The 25,217-nt window shown below is 49.9% G+C and overlaps 2 protein-coding genes across 2 annotated transcripts in view; both read right to left on the bottom strand.

Annotated features, from left to right (window-relative positions):
• The window catches only part of FEZF2 (FEZ family zinc finger 2), a 3,094-nt gene extending 2,465 nt beyond the window's left edge, over positions 1-629 (bottom strand). The window contains exon 1 of the mRNA XM_010570992.1: positions 286-629. The gene's annotated coding sequence lies outside the window, so the exon portion shown is untranslated. The remainder of the gene's footprint in view (positions 1-285) is intronic.
• Positions 630-11,885: 11,256 nt separating this feature from the next.
• CADPS (Ca++-dependent secretion activator) overlaps positions 11,886-25,217 on the bottom strand; it is a 185,117-nt gene continuing 171,785 nt past the window's right edge. The window contains exons 29-30 of the mRNA XM_010573333.1: positions 14,994-15,098; positions 11,886-13,227 (exon numbers count right to left, since the gene is read on the bottom strand). Coding sequence (XP_010571635.1) covers positions 13,048-13,227; positions 14,994-15,098 — 285 coding nt within the window. The 3' untranslated portion in view covers positions 11,886-13,047. The remainder of the gene's footprint in view (positions 13,228-14,993; positions 15,099-25,217) is intronic.

Genomic DNA, 25,217 nt, shown 5'->3' with positions numbered 1-25,217 from the left:
ACCCCCCCCACCGGCACCCCCTCCCTATTTACATTCAAATGAACATATCCAAGAACAATGGCACGTAGGGTACCAGATTACTGCTCATTAAGCGGAATACGCTAAAGTAACATGCAAGCTAGACCTTGTTAGTATTAAAAAAAAAAAAAAAGAAAAAGAAAGAAAAACCTCCCCCAGCCCAATGCCACCCAGCCCAGCCCCACCGATGGCCGCGGTCCGGGAAATGCGGGGGCAGGGGCGGGGGGCACGGCGAGGGGCGGCAGGGCTCGCCTTGGGACCACTTACCTTTGCCCAGCGCCGGCGAGACTCATCCAAGCAAGCGCGGTGTGGCCACAGTCACATTTTGATAGCAAACATCTTCCTGAGCGTCAGATCACGGTCTCGTACATTTAAAGCTGACATCACATGAAGTCACTTCGAGCAGAATGACATGGGGATGCCACCATGGATCTTCCCCGAGCCGAGGCGCCGGGCTGGAGCGCGGTGGGTTGGGGCAGAGAGAGGAAGAGGAGCCCCCCCCCCTCCACGCACAATTTCCTTCCAGTTTAAGACGCACAAATCGCTCGTGTGCGAGCTGGGTTTTTTCCTCTCTCTCTCCCTTCTTAAAAAGCAACTTGCAAAGCAGAGGAATCGTTTTGCATGTGGCAAATTAGAAGGCAAGTGCGATTCACAAGTTGGGTGGAAAAGAGTGCTCCAGTTCTTGCTGGGGTTAGAAGAGCCACTCCGAGTGAGCGTGAGGATTTTTTTTTCTTCTTCTTTTTTTTTTTTTTTAAGAAGGGGGAGAATGAAATTTTTTTTTTTTTCCTGAAGCAACTACCACGCAACCATGCTCGAGTTATTTTGGCAACCCATCTGCAATCAGCTCCGTTGCAACCGAGCTGGAAGATAATTAATAAATTGTCACTTATCTGCGAGCCTCCCCAGCATGTATAAATTAATAGCCAACCCATTAATTAGGACAGTGTATTAATGTTAATTAAACTAAGTTTAATTCCACCCCTCTCCCCTCTCAGGGTAGCTGGTGATTAGCCTTAAATAAACGCGGAGGGAGTCGAGTCCAGGGCTGGGTTTTCGCTGCTTTTCAAATAAATAAATAATTAAAAAAAGACCGGTGCGCTGCAAACGGGAGTTTTGCAGATTGCCACCCCCGAAGGTGCCCGCTTCCCCCCGGGGGGGGGGGCAGCCGGGCTGCTCTCTCTTTCCCTTCTAGCCCTAGTCGTGCCCGCCCCCCCCGCTCCCAAAAATAGGCGACGCTACATTATAGCGCCTGGATGCCGGGGTTTCTTCCCTTCCTCCCTCTAATTAAAACGACTTGATGCGGGAGGGGAGGATTTGCAGAAACCTCAGCTGCGAGGACGCGGTAATTGAGAGAGTCCCGCGTCCACCTGGTTTAGGGGGGCCCGGCTGGAGCGGCAGCACCTCCCCTGGCCCTGATTAGCCGCCCCGTCCCTCGCCGGGGCTATTCAGCCGAACCAATTTTCCCCCAGCGATTCAGGGCGTTCAATTCTCTTTCACTTGTAGCCACTATAGCGCTGCGTGGAACCTGGTTTTGTGTGTTTCTAAAATAAAGGGGAGGATTATCCGGGGGAGGGAGGAGGGGGGGGAGCGAAGGGTTTAGATTCAGCCTGGCCAGAGGTAAAGCAAGCAATGAAAAGGCCCCTATATATATATTTTTTTTTTTCCGCCTCCCTAGCACGCCTAAGAAAGTTTGGAGGAATTCGGGGGGTTTTGTGCGGCGCTGACAAAGCCGCACCTCCTCTCCCCGCCGGGGCAGCTCGCTGGCGGCTGTTTGCAGACAGGCTTTTTCACCTGCGAACCACAACACGCTCCAGAAACAAACTTTGAAAGCGGCGACCGCCCCGGGCTCCCGGCGGGCGGAGGGGAGCGCCCTGCCCCGGGGCTGCCCTCGGGGCCGGGGGGACACCCCGCCTCGGGCCTCGGGGGTGTGGGGGGGAAAGCGGGTGTCTCTCCGCCTGGAGCATCAGGTGTTGGCATCCCCCCCTCCAGCCCTGCCCGCTCCATCCTCCCCGCCTGGCTCTGCTGGGTCAGCGCGCAAGGGAGGGAGGAAACCGTCCCGCTTTTTGGGGGAGAGGGTGGGACGGGACGGCGGAGAGCCCGATGCACCGGCAGAAGCCGCGTCGTCCGGTGGTTGGGCTGCGGGAGAGCCCGGCCGAGCCCCGGGGAGCCGAGCCGAGGCGCGGTGCCCGCCCAGCCCGCGCCTCCGCCGGGCAGCGAGCAGCGGGCAGGCGGCGGCTGGGCTCCGCTCGCTCCCGGGGCTCGCCGGCTTCAGCAAAGTATTTAATTAGCCTCCACAAACTTCTTTTCCTCGCCTGCAGATTATACTGAGTGGAGGGTTGGGAACTATTTTACACCTTGCCACTCACATGTTAATTAATCTCTATCTAACCCTAATTGCAGTTTATTCAAGCACCGCTCAACAGCTCACCCACACAATAAACACTGGGGCTGCTTTTATCCATATTACTCCCCGCTCACACGTTGAGTAATTAACTCCAGTACCAACTAATAGTGCAAACAAATATTTTCTGTAAACGAGATGATTTCGGGCAGGATAAAAGAGGGCTGCGGAGCCGGGGCCGGGAGCTCGCTGCCAGCTTCCCCGCGCCGCCCTCGTCCCTGCCGGGGTGTTTTCTGGGCCGGGTCTCTCCCTCCTTCCCTCCCCGGCCGAGGGGACGGCTGCCGGCTCGCCGCTCCGAGCCCACCGCCCTGCTCGGGGCTGCGGGTCCCGCAGGCCTCGGGGCCCCTGGGGGCGAGGAGCGGCGGCGGGGGGGGCCCCGTGCAGCAAGCAGCCCCGGGGGCGCCTCCTTCCCGCGGCCCGGACAAGCCCCCCCGGTGGAGCCCGAGGCCGGGGTTGCCGGCTCCCGGCCCGGGCCGTGTGCCGTGCCGTGCCGCTTGCCCGCCGGCCCGGCGAGGAGCCGGGGTACCGCACGCCTTGTGCATCGGTGCTTTGGGATCCCAGCGAAGAGCCGGGCGTCGGAGCTCAGTATTTTAATTGAAATCGCAGGTTTAGGCACAGCTGGAGGCTGTCTCTATCGATTCGACTTCTGCTGTTCCGGCAAGCCTATTACAAATGACTGACTTGGAGACAGCTGCCCCCGCCGCACCGCCCTGCCTTCGCCCCCTCTCTGCGCCGTGTAACGGGGCTGGTGGGTTTGGGGGGGTCCGAGGTGGCCCAGCCCGGCTTTGGGGGGCAGGAGCGGCTGCACGACCGGCGGGCTAAGGGGGTCCCGGCTGGGCGCCGCTTTCTGCCTCTCGCGTGGAGGCTGTTCTCCCGTGGGGTTTTAATCCTTCACACACACACGCTCCCCCCCCGCCCCGACGTTTGGAGGGGAGAAATGGTTTGCGGATTTTTCCCTGGAAGGCGCACGCCGCAAAGCCGCTCGCAACGCAGACGCGATCGCTCTTACGGTTATTTTTGCGCCGCTGCTCTCCCCCCTCACCCCAAGAAAAACGACTGGGGTGCCCGCCCGGCCGGGACGGCCCGGCCCCCCCCGGGGGGAACACACCGGGCTCTCCCCGGAGCTCCTTTGACCCCTCTTTTCTTCAGCTGGTCCTGTACGCGCCCGGTAGCCCCAGCCCCAAACGCTCCCCGGCCGCTGACATCGAAAACCGGCGGGGGTTTCCCTTTCGCCCCCTGAGAACCAGACCCACTCGGGGAGGGGCTCCTGGGGGGGCGTCCCGGGTGGGTCCCGGCCGGGTGGGGAGCGCAGGGCCCCGCAGGCCCGGCCCGGCTCCCTGCACCCGTCGGGCCACCCCCGCCCGGGTAGTCGGTGCTGAGCATTTATGGTCCACTGGAAGATAACTTAGGATCCTCCTGGTTATTTAACTTGGCAGCTGCTTAAACTCCACAGTGGAAGCTGCCGAAAGTTATTAGCATTATGCTTCGATCTCTCTGAAATGGTGGCTTTGATTTCCATGCCGCTTTGCTTTTTATATGCTTTTTTTTTTAAAATGCAGGTGGGTTTTTTAATAGCAGAAGGTGATGGACAGCTGGGCGAGCCACCAGCCCAGGCAATGAGGACGGGGCTGCCTTTGTGAGCGGGGGGGGGGCAACTTCTGATGTGGCTTTGTGGCCTGTGCAAGGTACGGCAGAGGGGCCCAGGGTTGGGCTGGGAGGGGAGCTGGGCTGCGGTGCTGCCTGGGCCTGGGCCCTGGCCCCACCACGCTGGGTTTGGGTTTGGCTTGGTGCAAGGCAGCAGTTATGCCCCCAGAACGCTGCTCAGGGATGGCCCCGAGGTGTTTGGCTGGAGTTCGGTTTGCAGTGGTCAGACAGATGCTTTTTGGACAAATTAGCAAGCAATGAATGGGGAAATCAGGAGAGCAAAGTTTGGGGCTAGGGTGAAGATGGGGTTGTTACCCATTTGACTGCTTCCCGTTACCCCTTTGAAACCATGGTACCTCGTGTAATGGGAGCAGTACCAATGCCTCAGCCCCCACGGGCAGTCCCTCTCATCCTGCAGGGCCCTTAGGGTCAGTGGGGTGACCCTGCTGCCATGTCACCCAACGGAGACTGCCACGACTGCGCACGGGGCACGGGCAGTGCGCGGCGAGGCCATCTTGGCTGGAGCAGAGGCACTGAGTACCTCCAGATTATTTTTTCAGCCCATTCACTGAGTTATGCACACGTTACTGCGTATACGTAGGCAGAGAATTTGAATTTATTTAATATTTTTTAGATTTTTTTTTTGTGCACAATGAAACACTACTGGGGAGCTAGGTTTTGGAGGACTGCACGGGTCCCAGAGCAAATGCGGTCAGTGGGAATTTGGAAGCACACTGGCCCAGAGTCCTTGTGTGGCTGTGCTGGTCAACTTTGTCAGTGGTGGCAGGGGTAACAATGACATTTTTAACCTGAGTCTAATTTTAAGAGCTGGTATCAGACCTGCTCCTAAAGCTGTTTGAAATGTAGCCCCACTGCAGAGCAACCGGCGCGGCACCGTGGCAGGAGCTGCACAGAGTGCCTCGATGGCAATCAAACTGGCTTATGTAATTCTAAAAATGGCAACTCCTTACTTGCCACATCTCTTTCTGTCTATGCGGAGAGTCCTGCAGAGCTGCCAAACAGAAGCAATTGAATGAACTCTTTTCTCGGCTCATTCCTCCTTCCGCAGCTCGGAGAAAGTGAGCCAGAGCCTATTCTAGTTTGCCTGTCAACAGGAATGGTAACTAACGGCTCGATCCCAGCCAGGCTTTATGCCCCAAAAACACTGCCTGCCTGTGAGGAGTGGAGAGAGACATCACGGGTGAAGTCTAGTTCCTGGTGTGAGACCGGTCTGGCCCAGGAGGCAGTCGAGGAGTTGGCAGAGTCCATATCATGTCCAAAGTCAACCCGGCTGGTAAGGCAAGCAAGAAATTGTTGAAGGGATGAGCTGCTGTTTTCCGTCCTTATTGTCAGAAATAGTCATTCTTCACGTTGCAGTAATGGAGCAATGCTGCATTTCATTTCTGAATGCTGAAACTGAAAGATGTCCCTTCCTAATGTTTTGAAATGTTGTACTTTTTCGTTTTGAAAGAGTGGGAGCTTTTAATTTTTTCTGTTTTTGTGTTTTTTTCCCCTTATTTTCTATTTAGGAGAAAAGGTGGGAGGAAGTAGAGAAGGAGAATATAATGGGGGGATGGCCTTGTTCTCACTTTCCTACTGAAAACGTTTCAGAAAAAGGAGCAAAAAGCAGTGAAAATGGGTAGAAGCCCACTTCAGTTTTGTGTTCCTATTCCTTCCCTTTTTTGCTTGAAAAAAGGATGGCCAAAAAAATAAGTGGGACAAACCCCACGTGTTTTGAATTATTCTCCCCTTAATGAGATAGAAAAACATCTCATTTTCAAAATTACTTGCTTTTTCAATGAAAAAAAAATCAAACAGAGTAAGAATCTTTCCAAAGCCAATCTTTCCACCATCTTTTTGCAACTCACTCCCTGCTTGGTGTTGACCAGCTTTTCTGGCTGTGCCACACATGACGTTGTTCGAGATTTGTATTTGCCCTTATTTGAACTGTTGCCGCAGATGTCCTCATCCGCTGCAGAGCAGGACTCCACGGGCTGCGAGGTACCGAGGTGACAGCGGACGGCGGCCCGTTACCTCCTTCCTCCAGGGCACGCGGGACTCGCTGGGCTGCAGAATCCCTGTCCCTGGTGGTGGTGGTGGCTGAGTTGGAGAGAGCCTGGCAGGGCTCCCAGGTTGACTGGTGAAACTGCTGCTTTGCCACTTGGGCACAAGAAAAGTGCCGATTTTACGCCAGAAGACGTGATCTAGAAGAACCACTAAAAATCCCCCCCAGCAATCAGAGCCCAAACTAAAAATCCAGACCTTGTTATTGCAGGAAAAAGCTTCAATGCACGACCCAAGTATTCCCTGAATGTTCAAGAACACCCACAAATTCTGTAAAAATAGCTGATAATTTATTTATTTGATTTAATTATGAGCCTAGCTTGTGATTTTGGGGTGGGGGCGGGGGTGGGGCTGGAGTTAGTGATGCTGAAAAACCAATTTAGAGAAAAGCCAAGGCGAGTCATCAGCTCTGGGGAGCAGGGGAGCTGCTTAGGCTCTTCCTCACAAAACGCAGAGCTTTGTGGAACCCACCGAGGGCTCTGAGACTTCTTGGGTGAGGAGGACCCCACCAGGGTAACCATTTCTCCCGGGCGACCTATAGGCCTTTGGCCCTGCAGTCCATGGATGAGGCTGGTGTCCCACAGCCGTGGCCAGTATGTGTTGGGGGGACTGGCTCATCTCTTCCTGCTTACACACCTGGGTTGACCAAGGGTGCATCTGTCGTGGTGAGCATTAGCTGCCCCTCAGTGGGTTATCGTTTCCATTCCCATTGGGCTGTCCTACTGGGTGACCTCCCAGCACCGGTGAACGTGGCTATGGGACGTGTTCTTTCTCCCTTATGTGAGGGTCCCAGATGGGCTCAGAGGCTGCCGTGTGCTCTGCCTCTGATGTACATCACAAAACCAAACCTGCGATCTTTGCTGGTTTAACTGGATAGAAAAAAACCTTCCCTGTTATCCGAGTTCACCACCATGTTCACTTCAAGACTTTGAGCTTTCTCTCCTCCTTCCTCCCTTCCAGTGCATGCTTCTCCTCTCCAGCTGACAGCCTGGGACAGCCCCCCGAGATCAGCTGCTGATGGAGCTCTCTCTGCCGAAAGCAGTCCTAAATGGTGTGGCCTTTGTTCCCCCCAGCTGTCGTATCCTCCAGGATCTGCAACAAGTCCTCGTTTTACAGACCCCCATCTTGACAGTCCCCAATCTGATCTGACCACCTGGTTTGTTTTTGAATCGAGCACTTGAGTCATAACATTTCTGTTTATTTCAACAACTGTATTCCTTACATAGGAAATGAGCCAAGATGGTCTAAGGCGGGGAGAGCGAAGCATGTCGTGGTTGTAATTGCTTTTGCTCTCCCAATATCAAATTTTACAGTATAATCAAGATCTTATTTTTGTACTACTGGACTCTGTTATTGACTTAATCTTCTTAAGTGCTCCTATTATTCCAGTGATTTCATCGTTGCTTGTTGATTTTAATCTTTTGATCTCCATATTAGCTACTGCCTGCAACTAATTTGTTGCTCAGTGTTTTTCTTTGTTTTGACCTGTGAGGCATTTTCCTCATGGCACACAACTCTGCTGGCAGATTGCATATAATCTCTGCACTTTTTTTTCTCCCATATTTTGCATAGTTACAACAAATGCAGATTTACAACTTGAAATGGAATATGTATCTTTTAGAAAGGCTGAGGAAAATACCACTTCAGGTTTAGCTCCAGAGCCTAAACGTGCTTGAATAAAGGAAATACCGCTGAATACAGCTCACCGGAGAGAGGTGTCATGCCAGCTTTTTAGTCCAGCAAGTTCAGAATGGGTGGCAACTGCAATAATTGTAACATATTATATGCAGTCAGGGATCAAAGAGTTTCAGAAAGCATTGCTAGACCTAAGATGAAGAAGGCTGGTTTTTGTGAATGGCTTAAGGGACTCTCCTAGCTGGACTCAGCTTGACACAGCGGTGGCTCTGTTGAATCGTGACACCACGGAGCAGGTTTCTGAACAAACATGGGTGACGGTGGCAATAGTGCAGGGTTGTGGACTTCACAAAAAAGTGCAGAGGTTGAACTATGGCTCAGCTGCGTTTTGGTTGGCCATTAGATGACTGCTTTTTTCCTTGCTAGTTGATGGTTTAACCTGTGCTGATTTATCAGGCGCTTTGTTTGCTTTAGCTTTTTCTTTTAAAGCTTAGAGAAGTAATTTTTGCCTTAGGTTTGCTGTGACTTTTTCAAAAAGAACACAGCCTGAACATTGACAAAATCATTTTTGCTTTGCTGCGTGCCTGTTTATGCTTCTGAACACAAATTGTCTTCTAACATTTTTGACGGTTTGGTCACTAGAGAGGCAGAAAAGCAATTTCTAAGATGCCTATGGGCCAGGAGACATGCATTACAGCAGAGGGGAAAGAATCTGTTAGTTGCTGAAATATAAAACAAATTGGATGAACAGCTGCTGACACTTGTCAGTCAAATAGTTGATAGCATTTTCAGTCTCCATGCCACATGCTTTAAGTAAGTCTGTCAAAAAAAGGATATTTTCGCTGGACTTCCCTGTAAATATGAGAGAAGTTTTGGCCTGATGTATCATTTAAAATTTTGCTGGCAGAAGAATGAAATTTTCCTCTTTCCCCAAAACTGATTGACATAACTGTACTGGCAGATTCTTCATCTAGGTGCAGTTGTACTGGCAGAAAGTCCTTTGACTGTTGGAGCTCATTCCATCGCAGAGATGGGTTGAAGTGAAACGAGCAGCAGACCTTTGTGTTCCTTGGCTGGGTTTGCCAGGGTGCTCCTGTCCGTCAGCAAGCCCTTTTAGATGTTGCCCGAGGTGTAGCTTTGCCCTGCAGGAGCCTAAGTCCTGTCTGAAGTGTAGTCCATGGCCAGGAGGGCTTTAAACCAGGATTTATATTTTTCAGACAAAACCAAACCGTTTTGGATTCAACATTTCTGCAGAATTAACCCAAGGTGGCATTTCCCACTCCTAGTACCGTGGTGCAGCACCCATATAGGACATGGTCAGGCTGCCAGCACCCACGTAACCGTTTGCAGGGTTAAAGGCAGGGGGGATCAGGGTCCAACGTGCTCCTTTGCTCCACCACAGGCTGCAGGCTCTGGTGTGGGAGCTTAAATCCTGCTTTGCAGCATTGCTCGTACATGAGCTCTTCTCACTGCTCACTGAAGTAGGTAACTTGAAGCTCATCATTTGGGTCCTAACTCCTTAAAAGATGTAAGCTGGTTAATGCTTCCTTGTTTTGAATGTGTGGTCAAGCCTGATATCCTCAGGGTTGTTACAGAGTCTCTGAGGTGCTTTATTGGGGTTTGAGGACATGCAAAAAACTGTCACGGGCTATAGGGTCACAGAATCCTAGACTGGCTGGGGTTGGAAGGGACCTTAAAGATCATCTAGTTCCAGCCCCCCCTGCCGTGGGCAGGGACACCTTCCGCTGGACCAGGTTGCTCAAAGCCCCATCCAACCCGGCCTTGAACACTGCCAGGGATGGGGCAGCCACAGCTTCTCTGGGAAACCTGTTCCAGTGCCTCACCACCCTCACAGTGAAGAACTTCTTCCTTATACCTAATCTAAGCCTACTCTCTTTCAGCTTAAAGCCATTGCCCCTTGTCCTACCACTACATGCCCTTGTAAAAAGTCCCTCTCCAGCTTTCCTGTAGGCCCCCGTTAGGGACTGGAAGGCCGCTATAAGGTCTTCCCAGAGCCTTCCCTTCTCCAGGCTGAACAACCCCAACTCTCTCAGCCTGTCTTCACAGGAGAGGTGCTCCAGCCCTCTGATCATCTTCACGGGCCTCCTCTGGACCTGCTCAGGCAGGTCCATGTCTTTCTTTTGTTGGGGGCCCCAGAGCTGGACGGAGCACTCCAGGTCATTGCTAATGACAGAGAAACTCAGACGAGGGTATCCGTCACCACTGTTTCCGGGAGGGACCGATGTGTGTTAGTGATGCACAGCTAAGGATCATCTCCTGAAGGCTGCGCCCACACTCTTTCATTCAAAAAAACTGAGCAGGGCTCACTATTTTGAAAGGTGGCAGGTGGAAGTGGGCTGTGTTTTTACCCAATAAATATTTCATGTTAAAAAAAAAAAAAGGGAGCCATTTCCAGAGCAGAATCAAGCTGTTTCTCCAGCTCTGCTCTGCCTGATTTGGAGCAGAGCTACAAATTTGGGTCTCCTCCAGTGTTCTTTGCTACCAGCCTGGTGACCACCCCAGGTAGGGCTTTCTCAGTGCCTCCTTTTGGAGCTGTTGCCCTTCATATAAATATCTGGGACAGCTGAGGGAGAGGATGAAGAGGGCACACATATGCATCAGTATGTGTATGGGTCTCAAGTGGACCTCAACCACCTAGAAAGAAGGGACCAGGTGGTGCCTGCAGTTTCTTCATTGCTTTATGTCTTGTGAGACTTGTTTTGTCAGGCAAGTCCTGTGAGGGCTTGAGGGTGTGATTGAAGGCTCCACGCATAATGATGTCAAGATACAGATGGTTTTTGTATGCGTCCCAGTGACAGACCTGCAGAGGCACCTGAACTGGTTTTGGTAGACTCAGTATGACTTAAACACTCAACTGCTACCTCAGTTCCTCCGGGGATTTAGGACCAACTAGTTGCACAGCTGGAGGGTGGGTAAGAAGGGGGAAGAGCTTCCTGTGTCAGAGACCACAAGGCCATATCCCTGCCTAAGTCCTCAGAGATGGCTTTTCCTGGCAACTCTTCCCTGTACCAGCATCATGGAGCAAGACAAAAACCAAGAAGTGGTCTTCTGGGCTACAGTCAGGGTTCAAAACTTGGCTGTCCTAGTGCATCAGATGGCTTGTCAACATGTAAACGGTGCTAAATGTGCATGCCTACAACCCACTCCTAAAGTAAAGCCCCTGCTAATGTCCTGGTTCCAAGGGCGGGGTGGTGTATGCAGGTCACCACGGGTAGGTGGGTGTTGAATGTGTAGGGTATGGCCATCCAGATGGGGCTGCAGAGCACCTCCAGAGCCAGGTGCTAAACTCTGCCACAGAGGGAAGGGACCCAAAAATCCAGTACTGCAGGTGAATATGCTCCAGGCTCTGTAACTATCCCAGCCCCATTTGGGACTCAACACCCCCTTCACAGGCTGTTTCCAGAGGTCCCCTCCTCCTCCTCCCCTATGTCCAGAGAGTGTCTCATGGCTTTGGGCACCAGAAGATGGTTCAGTTTAAAGGTTCATTATATCAGGCATGCTCGTCTAGGCAGGATGTTTTTCTAACATGTGCCCATCTTTTATTTGTGGGTGGTGAACATTTGTCCTCATTCTGCAGGATGGCAACAGGTTGCTGTGCTTGGGGGTGAAGAGCATCAGTTCTTCTGTTTCTCTATCCAATGACCGAAACCTGGACTAGCAGGAGTAATTTTTGGTTTGAATTGGCTACTGGGAGGGAGCGACTGCAAAGCCTCTTGGAAAACTCCCCATCTAACATGCTTTCCATCAAACCAGCCTGCTTTTTAATTTCAGCTAGGGGTTTGCCCCGTGCCACGTGTTTGTAAACGCCCTGGAAGCTGCTGCAATTGGCTGCTTAAAATACAAACTGAGGCCTTTTGGTGGAAGGTAAGTGTTGGGCAAGGCTGATTCCCATGTAATGACAGGGGCTATACCAGGGCAGACCATCAATTAGATGTCCAGAGACAAATCATAGGACGTAGAGTGCAGATAATGGTGGAAACAACTGCGGAGGTGACAGCAGAAATGCCCTTGTACCTGGGGAATAGACACTCTGGTCCCACCCTGACCTTGGGGAGCAAATCAGGAAACCATCTTCTTAATCAATAAACTATAAAAACACCCATGAGAAAAGAAAATGCCTTTATTCTGAGAGGTGGGGGCTCTTACATCTCAGCTTGTAATTTTTTTTTTTTTCTAAGGCAGACATAAAAAGACTCCATAATTTATTCTTAGGACATCTGAATAGTTATTTATTGAGAAGCCACAGTTCCCACACTTTTACAACTGTCGGCTTGTATAAGGCAAAAAAAGCAAGATGGATCACTATTTTACACAGAAAGTAAAAGCTCTGGAGGGGGGACTGATGGACATGCAGTTACTGGTCAAAATGCAATGTACATGACATATATAAAAACCATTGTGAAACAGAGGAATTGTAAATTATGGTTACAATCTACTGAAATAAATATTCAATATATTATTATAAACACATTTGTATAGTCTAAGATTGTAAATAAAGTTGTCTTTGTACATACACAGTTATTTGAAATTTAAACAAAAATGTAACATTTAGAGGAGCAAACGTCAACATAAAACAACTGCTTTGGACTTGTAATGTGGCATGATATATCCGTAATGATAGGATTAATCTGGTGTGGCAATTAGAATGACTAATCCTTTGGGATGTAGCCTCTATGGAGTTAACTGCATATTGAAGGGAAGAACCTGGTACATTAACAAGGATGCGGAATGATTCAAATGGCTGTCTGGGTTTGTTTGTTTTCTGGTTTTTAAAATGAACAGAGAGAACAAAAAAATCATTTGTAATTGCCTCATTCTTCTTTTAAAAACAAAGCTGGGTTTTTTATTAATTTTAAGCAGTTGGCATCCACAGAAGAGAAACAAAGAAATGAAAGGACTCGATTCACTCATCTTCACAACAATTTACCATCAATGTATATACAGTACATTAATGAAGCATTGTTTAAACTTTAATTATAACAGGGACACACCTAGCATGTTTTCTATGTAGTTTTTCCATTAACAGTATTAAACAATGGTGCTCCATATTGCTTATGAACATATAGATATGAAATTAGGAAACCAATGAATCAAAGAGAGGTGCTAATCTTATTACCACACAGCTAACATGGCATTTGTATTGGTAAACTTCTCATGGGCATTTAGAGCTGACATAAAAATTCCTAATGTGGCTAACTGAGTTACAGACGAGGTACATGCACGGATACCAGGCGACCCCCAGCCGGTCCTGCGGGCCAGCTTCCCTAGTCGTCCTCTTCATCTTCCTCATCGCTGTCCTTCATGGTGATCCCCTGGAGCCCTCCGCCTTCGCTGACCGACGCCGTGGCCTCCTCTACCGTCAGCCGGTTCCGGATGGTCTCGTAGGTTTTGCTGTTTAAGGTGGAGTCCAGCACACCTTGCAATCGGAAATCCCGGTACGTTTTCTAAAGCGGGGAGAGGCACGGAGGAAGGAGGAGACAGCACAGAGGTCAGGGCCGACACCGGCACCCCGGCTTCTCCCCAGGAGTCAGCCCGTGCCCCCGCGCTCCGTGGTTGGGGACACTACTGGAAGAGGCTGGGACCCCAGGGAAATCCCAGCCCCGCGGACATTTTGCCCGCGGGGGGGGTCCCGTCTCTGCCGGCCACCGCTTTGCCGTGGCAGAGGTCCCTTTGGCAACAAATGATGGCTCTGCGACTCCAGCCCTGCCTTTGCAGGGTGGCCGGGCTGGGAGGCTGCGTGCAGGCTTCAAAGCGGGGATGTACTGGGGGCTGCTCAGGGGAGCTTTGCGGGTGGTAGGCTGGGGTCTAGAAGGACATCGAAGCAACAGATAGGGGCTCTGCTCCAACTAACTTCCCTTGCTTCTAGATGCGTTCATCCTGCCCGTAATGTCAGTTATTTTTCTTCATGCAGCAGAACGCTTATTGCCCGTAACCGCAGACGTGATTACACGTTCCCGGAATGCTCCATATTAAACAATCCTACCTACAGTATCGGGATTAAATAAGCTAAGTCCAGGATACCAGAGAAAATTGTTGATGTATAAACATAAGCACACGTCATGTGTTTCTTAAATCTCTCTTTCGTCACCTAATTCTGAAGCTGGAGTTGCGTTTCCATGGCCAGCTGTATTTCCCTTGTTATTACCATTAATATCTCTCATTTAAATTTATTTGAATTTATGGTTAAAAACTTCTTGACTCTGTGAGACAAAACTCTGGCCTTGCAGTTCATTTAATTCTGCTCTGTGCTCTGCGTGGAAGCTATTTACTGTTCTGCTATTTCAGAAAGTCCTCGGATTTGTTGTAGCTGCTTCTGAATGTAATATTGGTATAAATAAAGCACAAGGAAGAAAGCTTTCCCCAGCTAGCTGACAAGTAGAAATAATTTGTCTGTGCCTGTTGTTTTCAGTTACGAAAAGCACATTTAATACATTTCAGTTTTAATTTATTCATGCCTTCAATGTGTTCACTGCACCCAAGACCATAAACATTATAAAATACTAGACCAAAAAGCATTAGATAGAACCTAAAATGATCAAAAATATATTTACCCCCTTCTGTGATCTTATTATTTCATGTAAACCACTGTGATTTCACACTGAAATAATTATCATTAGTCCAAGGCACGCACACACACACATATACACATACACGTGCACTCAAGGAAAAAAACGTTACTTTCAGGGTATGTTATCTCACCTTTGTGATCTCTTAGAGTTGATTATATACACCCATTGTAAAAGAAACGACTTCAATTAACTATGAGAACAATCCTCATTTGCATTCTGACGATAATCACAAGCCATAGCTGGGCTTAAATGTTTCTAGTAAAACAGTGTTAAAAACTTTTGGTTTGATTTAACCCATTTTAACTCTGGAGTTCATTGGTGTGATCAACATGCTTGTCCACAAAAAGGCTCATTTTGGTGCGTTTACTGTCCAGGTAGGGTCAAATAGCAATAGTGTTTCCCTTTTTTCATGCAAGCAGTTTATTCTTACTTGCACACCTGCATTTTGCATCTATAGGCATTTCAAGCTCCTGTTTATCCTTCACTAAATGCCACGTATCTTAACTTTTAAGAATTTTAATGAATGGCTTAATTTATTTGCCGACGACAGTTTGCCTAAGAGAACATGCCGCACACATGCAGACATACACACACGCTCCTTCTGACAGCAAGATGCTATTGAAAACACACGGGACGATTACCTTTACTATCCTAATGAGAGTTTTCAGTTGGTAAATGTGAAGCTGCAGGTCCATGCGGTCTGTCAGCCAGGTGCAGACAACATTCATCGAGCTGGTGTACCATTGCTGCAAGAGAGACAGGACTTCTCCAGCAACCACGTGAGGGCTGCGTGCTGTGCCCGCCGTGGCGCGGGCTGCGCCCAGCACCAGCCTTGCCCGCTAGCCAGCCTGTTCGTGGGATATGACAGACTTAGAGGGGGACACAGGCACCCTCCTTTACACAGAATTTCCATGCGTGAGCTTTTAAATTTGAATAATGACAACAAACTCAGTAAGAGGGGTAATGGCCACCAGCAACGCCGCAAGGTTTTTATAATCTGATTTTGCCATTGACGGGACTTGCCAGCAGTGGCGTGTGTTTGGCCCAATCCATTTTTTTAACCCGTTCCCCCCCTTCAGTGAGAGCACAGTCCTGCCTTTAAGTGTGTCAGACCCACACTCAAGGTACTTACCGTCTTGAAATTCAACCACAAACAGCCACGGGGTGAGTCTGGTTCCCTGACGGCGAGCGGAGGGGAGGCTCGTGCGGGGCAAGGTTTGGCTGCGGGTGAGGATGCTGGTGTAAGCACCTACAGGCGCCTGCCCAGGCTGCGTGGGAAATGCTTTGGTTTCACCCTCACAATTATGAAAGATGGAAAAGCAGCAAACAAATGAGCTTGTTTCGAGCTGCTGAACTCGCAGGGCCCCTCCAGGGGCTGAAATTTTGCTGCCTGGCTGTGAAAAAGCCTTGCAGCTGCGTGGCAGCAGCCTGCCAGCCCTGCAGTGCGGGAAGTCGCCGGTGGGCTGTGGATCAGTGCCCCGCTCACGCAGGGCTGGCATGGCACGTCTGACGCCGCACAGCCGAGCAGCAAAGCCCTCGAGAGAAGGAAAAGCGGGGGCTCTGTGTGTGGGGGGAATCAAACCTCCCCACGGTGCTCAGCGCAGCAGTGGACTACAAAGTGGTCTGCATACAGGGACCCATCACGCCTCCGTATGCACGCTCACACCCTTCTCCTGCAATCTCTTTTACGCACACAGACAGATCAAAACCTGTACTGCGGACCAGCTGCAGTTAACCTAGAACCAGTTAAAGATAAAAGAAACCCCACCGGACCAGTTTATAAAAATCCTGATCAAGTGCCATCCAGGTTAGTCTGAAATGCAGCTCCTTCCCAACTAGCCTAAAACCTTGCATCAGTCTAAGAACGCAGGTATTACTGCCTCCATTCACTGCGCCTTCGCCTGGGGGTCTCTGACGCAGAAACCTGCCCTTTTCCCTCTAGCTGCTGAAGCTGCCAGCGCAGCAGGTGAATGGAGACAACTGAATATTCTGTAATTGCAAAACTGAGGCCGGTGACTTGTTACCCTCCATCCTTCAACACCAGCTGAGAGGCCAGCGCCTGCCCGCGAGCAGCGTGCGGATGGTGCTGCTGGACGTGTGGCTCCAACACCATAAGCTCTCCCCGGGGAGGGCTTAGCTGGCAGCTTTGAGACCCGCAGGCACTGCTGTCCTGGAGCACCTGCAAGCTGGCACAAGGCTCACCAAAGCAAACAAATGAGTCCCAGCATCACAAAAATGTGGGCTCAACACGCATTATTGAACCATACGGTGATGCACCTGGGAGCTGCTACCCTCCACCAGGAGCAGACAGCAGAGATTAGTCATGCTGCATGGGGAAGGGTTTTTCGCCCCCACTTCAGTGAAGATGCTCCTGTACTTCTATTTCTACACCACCTCTTAATAAAATGGAGGAAATAAAGGGGTGGAAGAGTCACCAAAGAAATGGCATGGGGTGATCTCTTGCTCGATGCTTACACCTTGTGCAACTTGTGGCAGAGATTCCTGCTGGCCCTTCGTCTCCAGGATGGAGACCTGGCAAGAGCTAAGAGCTCGAATGAAACTGAGTCAGGCAAGCAGGAGGTCTCTCCGTAACAGAAGTCCAGCTCAGATACTGTTAGCTGTCACTTGAGGTCCTGACATCAGATGGGGGTTGACTTGTGAGTGGGGCACCCGGGTTAGCTGGTGTAGGTCTGCCCAAAAGCACAAAGCGACTGCTGTCACTGGGGGATCTGCCTGGGTTCCCTGGTAATGCTGGAGGCCCACATGGGCAAAACAGAGAGAAATCGTTAACATTTATAATGTCACTTTTCTGCAATCAGCATGCTTAAATGAGTCATGCTCTTGGGTGACATTAGCTGTGACCCAGGGCTGCGTTGGCACATGGATGCCCAGATCACCCAAACGCCTCCTTCCACCACCTCTTTAAATCAAAACCCACCGAGGAACGAAGCGACCGTATGTTACATATGCACGCCCTCTCCCTTCCAGTGCTGCCTCTCGTCTTCCACAAAACGATCTGCCTGGTGTTTATGTCACCTCTAAACGAGATGAGAAGCCCCTGGTGGAGGCAGGTCCTGCCATTTCTGTTTGACCCACACCTACATGGCTGTATGGATCCGAAACAGAAATTATAACCTCTGCCCGGAGGTTATTGGCAAGTGACTGCTGCTGCGAGCCCTTCAGATTAAGAAAAATGAAACATTTTTCTGTGTTTCTGGTAGGCACTCCAACACGCTGGATTCTGGGGAGATGCAAACTCCTCCGAGCCAAATCCGAATCGTACCCCTCTCCTCTTAAGCACCAGCTGACAAGGGCTCAGCCAGGCGTATTGCTCGGCTGCATGAAAGGAGCTCTCTTTCTCAAAGCTAAGTTACTCCAAAGACTTTCTGCTTTATAAGAAAAAGACAAAGTCTAATTCATTGATCTTGATACACAAAACCGTCACGTCACTTCATAGAGCACACACCAACTGCTGAATTTAAGCCCTGCATATTCATAAAAATAAGTTAGCCCATAAATTAAATGTTCCCTTTAGCTATCACTAGTGTTGATGTGCTATAAGATGCACAAGCCCTCTGATTCATGACTAACCTACCAAAGAAGATAACATTTGCATATGATTATATTATTAAAAAAACAACAACAAAGCCAAATGCTCCGAAACAGAAACGTGATCATTTCAAACAAAAGAGCACAGTGTGGTTCTGTCGGGACACCGGCCGCCTCGCTCTCTCCGGCTGGGTCTGCCATTCCCCGAAGGGCAGCGGTGTGCGTGCCAGGGACGCAGGGTTCCTCGGGGCTCCAGCTCCAGCCTGGGGGCTTGTCCCCGTACACCAGGCGCAGAGGGCACAGCCCAAATACATGGGGCCTCGCCATGGGGCTGCAACACATTTCGGGCATGTTTCTGGAGCCCCAGCGCCAGCTAAGCTGTGGCACGGGCACGCTGAAGTAACTAGTGTAAATATATTTTCTGAAAACTCCTCACACCTGGTTGTAAAGACCGAGTAGACCTCATTGATGCTCCCTGTCCCACGGACCTCAACTCCACATATAACTCCCTGCTGCACACACACACTACTGATGCTCGCTGGCATCCCTGTCCATCGCTCAGAGGACAATTTAAGCTCAGTCTGGGGGCACGGGGTGAGGAATGGCTGTGGAGGGTGCATCCTGGTGGATTCCACACATCCACCGGGATGTCAGCAGGGAAGGGACCAGGGCTCCCGCGGAGGCGACCTGGCTAACAGCAGAGGAAATGCAAACAGATGCCCTTTGGGTGCTATCAGAGCCCAGTAACAGCAAGTAGATCCCGTATTTGCACCGCCAGGAATTTAATCCCTCTTTCGGGTTAGTTTTCCTGTTCCCCTTCTGTCTTTCACAGCGACGCTCATTGCTGGGTGCTGGCCTGGGTAGATGAGGTGGGCCGTGGGCTGGCTGGGCTGCTCCTGGACAGACATTAGAGGAGCTGAAGCACGCCAAGGGGTGGGCTTCTACGGCTGCCCATCCAACACCCCAACCAGCTCGAGCAATAAGCTTCCTCGTGTCGCCCCCCCCCCCCTTTTTTTTTGAATGCAAAAGCATGATCAATAAGTTGCTGAAATAGCAAGTTTGTCTCTGAATATATAAGTTGCAAAAATTGATATGAATAAATCTGCAAGTAACACACTGTGTGGCACATTTTATCAAAAAAAAGCCCTGTGCTGGGTTCCTGCGCTTTCCGGGAGGTGGTGTCATTACACATACCCAGGAACATCTGCAAACCCCCGTCTTCTTTGGTGTGAGCTGAATGGAAGCATGACCTCCTGTTCCTTGCCATGAACCTTGAGTTCACACTCATATTTTACATGTTACAGGAAGCCACAGCTCACCCCAGGGGTGCTGCAAACAGAATCTCGTAAGCCAGATGCAACACTGCTTCTTAAGGCACCTGAAGGAGCTGTATTCTTCATTCAAAAGCTTACATACTAGTAGCTTAAGGTCACTTCAGCTTTTGTAAAGAGTGGGACAAAACCAGGAATGCTTATAGGGCTGGGTTGTCAGCAGGGTAGCAGAGGGATTACAAGGAACCTGTGACTCTGCCTCTTTCTGCCTTTACTGGTAGTTTTTTTGTGTGTGAACAAGTGCCATACAACAGATTGAGGCTGGTATAAAGGCCTGGGACTGTGCAAGAGCACCCCGCTGAGCCTCAGCTGTGCTTGCAATTAGCAATAGGCATGAAATGATTATTGTTGTGGTGGCTGATGGCAATCTGAAGTGACAAGTTTTATGGGGGAAGTTGTAGTAGGGATGTTCAGCAAGTTTCTGCAAACCATTAATCGAAGGCTGCAGCACAGTTTAGTCAAAGCTATTTTATGTCATTCCAAAGGTCTCACAAGGATGCTGAAAGAATATTTTTCTGCTCTCAGTGCCTTGGAATGGAGTTTTTCTAGGTCAGGGATTCTTTACTGCCCTATTTAGTGTCAAAAATACCCATTTGCCTCAAATTAGCAGAAAGCTTGTAGTTAAGGGCTAGAGATTAGGCATACAAAATTACTCAGCAGGTGACTGCTGGGTGGATTTGGGGGTTGAGAAGTCTTTAAAACTGACTACAAGACATTATATACTTCCGACAAAAGAACATAGTAATCCTACCTGCTTGCTTTAACCACTGTTGTTTGTCTATTATTATGTGCTTTAATGCTCATAAGAGCAAAACTACTGGTGATACTACTCAATTACCATAGTAACTCTCCCCTATGACCTCTCATTTCAGTACTCGCTTTCCAAGCAGAACCAATCCAAGCAGGGCAATCTATTTAAAACGGTGACACACACACTGCACAAGGAGGCTCCGAATGCCGGCTGCCTCCCGCTCTTTGTCCGGGACATGGACTTATTCTGAAATGCTGAAAGGCAGCTTTGAAATGAACCCTTGAATTGAAGGTGTTTCAAAGGTGAGGGATTGGATGTCGGGCGGCTGCCTCCGCAGCATCCCCGAGCTGGCCAGCACGGAGTGAGGGGACCACAGAGGTGGGAAGGGAGAGAGGAAGGGGCTGACTGTGAGTCTTATTTCCCAAAGGAAAACTGAACCTGCTCTCAGGCAACAGCCCTCTCTCAAAGCGACTCCATCAGCCAGGAAAAAAAAAAAGAATTTAAAAATTACCAACTCTTTGTATCTGGTGTTTGCCTCCCCTTCCAATGGGCCAGAAGCTCAGCTGGTGGAAAGCACAGTGCGGCTGTGCTGATTTACAACTGCTGACAGTACGTGACAGCCGACAGAGCCGTGTCCATCCCCATCCCGGGCGCCTCCGAGATCAAATTCAGTATTCGGCGTTGTCACACGCATTCACGGCAGCCACCTCCCCTTGGCAGGTGTCGTCTCCGCAGGGAAGGTCGGGATGCGGCCACAGCAGCTCAGGACCGTGTTTTCCAGGGACCAGCTCTCCCCCACAGCTGCCAGCGTTGCGGGAAGACTTGCTCGGTGAATGGGAGCAGGAGCTCTTCTGGTGAAGTCCGCCTGCCCAAGGGACCGTGCTCCTGCGTTCGCTCACGGCGTGCCCTGGACGCACGCACAGCCAGGGTTGGACGCACGAAGCTGGCTGCAGGCCTGCAACCCAAAGCCCAGGCTGCTCAGTGGCAGTCATGGAAGGACCCTTCTTGTCCTTCCAATCTTCTGTGGCCACCAAAGCATTCCTCTCCCTCAATGCTTCTTTGGCTGTTGATCCCAGGCAGTCATTGCAATTACAAAAACTCGGTAAAGACAGTAAGCACGAAGCACAGAGCCTCATGGCCAATGCAGTTTCCTACTCTTTTCTTAAAAAAAAAAAAAAAAAGAGAGCTGTTCCCAGCAAGCCTGACCGTACACAGCGGCGTAGGCGATCCCAGTTTGAAAGCCTCTTCCGAAGGCCAGCTCAGCCGGGATGCTGGCTGAGGATGAGCGCGGTGGTGGGACGAAGCGTGCCTCTTGCCCTGCTCCCAGACAGCGCTAGCGAGGTCTCGGCTGGGCTGCCAGAGCTGGGCCACGGCTATTTCTCAGGCAGTGTTTTGGAAACCCGGGTTTTGTCTTGCTGCGGAAGACGATGTGCCGTCCCCCAGGCTGACCCACAGCCGGGAGAGCGGGGGAAGAGCAGGGACAGGGCCTTGGTGACACAAGTGTGTCTGAAACTCTTGCGTTGAGACATGGCGGTGGCCCCGGAGGAGGACGTGGCACAGCCGAGGCGGGCGAAGAGCCGCGGTCCCTCAGGCACGCACGTAGCTCTGGTCCCCAGCGTCGCTGAGGAGGCAGGGACGGACCTTCTGCCACACGACGAGGAAGGAAGATGCACGTCTCTCCCCTGCAAGCGTACGTTTTCTGGACGGCAAGCGGAGACCTGCCCACGCAGCAAATCCCCATCCCATGCGTTCATCAACTCTTCTTCCCACTACTCAACAAAACCCATCCGCTGCGCTGGGTATCGCTCCACGGTGCCCTGCTTACCGGCTCCCCCTCCCCTGCCGTTTGCCAGGGGACCAGAAGAGCCATCCAAAGGCAGATCAGCATTTTGAGCTACAAAACCTCCTCCTTCTCCAGGGCCAAACCTGCAGCGGGGTCAGCAGCTCGGCCCCACCGGCAAAGAGCATCTGGCTCGGTCGTGTCCCGGCCGTGGCCACGGGTGGCATCGCTAATAAACCAGTGACGCTCTCGATTTACACCTGCCGAGGATTTGGTCCGTTCCCCCAAGCCTGGCAGGGGCCAAGGCTCAGGGGACCAAGTATTCTGCCTGGAAGCAGAGAAATTGGTGTGACACCATGTAACAGAAACGAAGTTTAGTGGCTGTGGATCTAAGAGCACACAGCTAACCAGAAAATAAGCAATGAGTTAATATCACAGGCATTGATCAGCTAGTCTTACAATTAATGCTTCCAATAAAAAAAAAGCTCCCCCTTTTTATTCAACAGAATAAGAAATTAAACACTTGTGGGCTCATTCTAAAGAATGAATGAAATTGAATAAGCTACCTAGCACTTGAGATTCCCAGCGAGTGCTTGAATAGAGCAAACCTCCTGAGTTGAATGGATTGCCTTTTGGGACCAATTTGTCTCTTTTCACTCTTTATTCCTCCTTTTTTGCTGACAGATGTACAAAGGCGGAACTGCGCTGTGCAGCTTAGCTACATGCACCCACAGCAGCTGTCACTTTTGTCGAGCAAGTTAATCAAGCAAATGCCACCATATCCCACTTTCTATAAGGAACAACATGTTATAGACAGTAGTCTTGGGAGACAGGGAGGGAGGGAGAGAGACTTTATTTTAACTTTGAGTAGCTGGTATTTTTTTTTTCCCCTCTGTGTGTAAAAAAAAAGAAGAAGAAGAAAAAAAAGCAGCCAAACCTGGTAGCACAAGCTGACACTTTTGTTTTCCCGTAGAACAAATATTTAATATGATTTTAACTCTAATTTGTACTAGGGGGAGAGCTGTCCGGTTTTAATTAAATTTAAGGGACTTAGGGGAACACGGTTAAAAAAGAAATGGAAGCTTTTTGTTTGCGTTAACGCTTGTTGATAATAATATATTGATTGTCAATTGCTAAGCCCAAAAGATTAGTGTAGTAAATACTATTATCTGAATGCCACAAGTGAAGTGCTAGCTTCCCGTCCCTGCTTTTCCCTTTGTGAGGCAGTTTGAATCACTGGTTGTTATTTATACATTTTCTTTGATAAAACCAACTTGTGTGGCTGATTTTTTTTAAACCCTGCCTCATTAAGTGCATAATAGCATTTACGTGTGGGGCTTTCTGCTTTTTAGCCTTTCAAGCTTAAGCTTATATTCCTCTCTCACAACCATGTTTCAAAACTTGGGATATTCACAAACAATTGGATACACACCAATATTGTATATATCAGATGCTCTCTTGCTATTGCCAAAGACTAGAAAATAACAGAACATTATCCGCAAAGAGTAAATAAATAGTTATGGTCCTGCTACGCTGCCGCACGCCAGATAATAACACTGTCTGATCATTAGGTAGCTTTTCTATTGCATGTAATTCTTTAAGTGCGTATACTCTCGTTAGGTATGCAAAAGTTGACATCAAAAGTAGGTCTTTCAGTGTAGCTCTACAGAGCACACAACAGCAAAGCACCGAGAGGGCACAGGCAGCTCTTGATTTGCTACTAGAAAGGTAATTCCCCCCCAAATTCACACACTTCGGAAAGTATCTTCTCTTTCAGAAAATAAATCTAAGTTTTGGTAACAGATTGAAGTGTGCTAATTTAACTCCTCTGCAGGGTCTTTCGCTTGGTATGTTCAGAAACAGAGCACACAAATGGGAAGTGTTTGGGATACGTGAACTCTTCGCCAGACTCTGGACTCTACACTCGCACCTCGCCTGTACGAGCAAATCCTCCGTCAGCCGTGCTTGGCAGGGCTCTGCCTGTGCCTGGGCAAGCGGTCCTCACAAGAGGTGACATGACCCTCATTTTTCTGAATTAAACCTCTCCATTAAATTTTAGAGATCTAGTAAAGTGCTAACAATTTAATAGAAATCCCCTGGAACCCCAGGGTCTTTCTTTTTTTTTAATAAAATTTATGACTTTTTTCTATCAAAGCCTTGTGAATCTGTCTGGAGTCTCCCAGGTCACACTCGCACCGAGCTATTACTGAAATAAACGGCTGCACTGTTTTTTCCTGGGATTTTTTGTATCGCTATAATGCTACCACTGCAAGCACACACAGTGTATTCTTCAACATCCACCCCAGCGCTGTGATTTCTGGATGCCTTTTACTCTATTTTATATTCCTTAGCTACGAGATTTCATTCACACTGACAACATAGCTATACGAGGAAGTTACAAAGTCAGAGGGGCTCAATATTAAAATAATTTGTATTATTATTTAATAAAGTCACGGTCCCAGCATTGCCTAATAGGGTTAAGCTGCTAGCCAGAGCAACTCATCATCTGTCTAGGATGCAAATGGCATCACCGAATTACATTATCATTCCCCCCTCCCCTTCCCTTCCCAAAAATAAACCACAAAAAAACTTTGAATCGCATAAGAGCTCTGCCTTCAAGCAGGGAAGAGAATTCAGAATGAAAGCTGAAACGCAGACCCAGGCGCATTGAAGTGCCGCACGCTTTTTGCAGTACATATGGTACCTGAGATCACCCACTGTTTGGGGATCGCAGCAACAGGGTACGCTCAGGCTGGCGCTTCACCCTTAACTGGCTTCAAGTTGGACCCGACGGGGCTCGGCAGGTCGGTGCCACTGGTGTTAATGGGAAGGAGGCGTGGGACTCCTCGCGGGCACATTTTCTGCACGTGCTGGTGGGATTGCACAATTCCCCACTCGCCAAAAGGGCACAACTCAGCCCGCATGCTCCTCACTGCAAATTTCTCTCTGCTCTTACCCCCAAATTGTTTTGTTCCTTTTCAGGGAGGGAAAGGAGGATTGACATCTTTCATGTCAGTGGGGCCAAGGTCCCCAGCAAATAAAGATGACCAAGAAGGTCATCTCTAACGCTGTCCGCTTTCAGTGCTGCACAAAATTGGTTAACGCCTACACGTGTTTTGTGCAGCTGCAACTCCACACGCCGTGGTGGGTGCAGGTTTGTTTACTCTGCCCGTCAGTGGCTTTGCAAGCAATCCGTGCGCTCTCATCACGCAAGCAAAGGTTGCCCACCGCAAGTACGCGGCCAGCCAGAGCCAGAAAGGGACCTGCAGGCGGTACTGCACCTTCACCAGGGGAGGAACAACTCTGCTGCAGGGGATATAATGGCTCGTGCTTATTCAGGCGTTCCCAAGCTGTATGTCAGGGTGTCTACCCCGCTAGCCAGACGCCAAAATCTCTGCCTAGGCAAGAGCCACATACTCACGTCCCTGGCAGAGGCGAGGGCAGGGTAGCTCTG

The sequence above is a fragment of the Haliaeetus leucocephalus genome, unplaced genomic scaffold (genome assembly GCF_000737465.1).
Source record: "Haliaeetus leucocephalus isolate CR32 unplaced genomic scaffold, Haliaeetus_leucocephalus-4.0 Scaffold2, whole genome shotgun sequence".
Classification (NCBI taxonomy): Eukaryota; Metazoa; Chordata; class Aves; order Accipitriformes; family Accipitridae; genus Haliaeetus; species Haliaeetus leucocephalus.
Note: the sequence above shows the minus strand (reverse complement) of the source record. Positions and strands in the feature narration are given on the sequence as shown.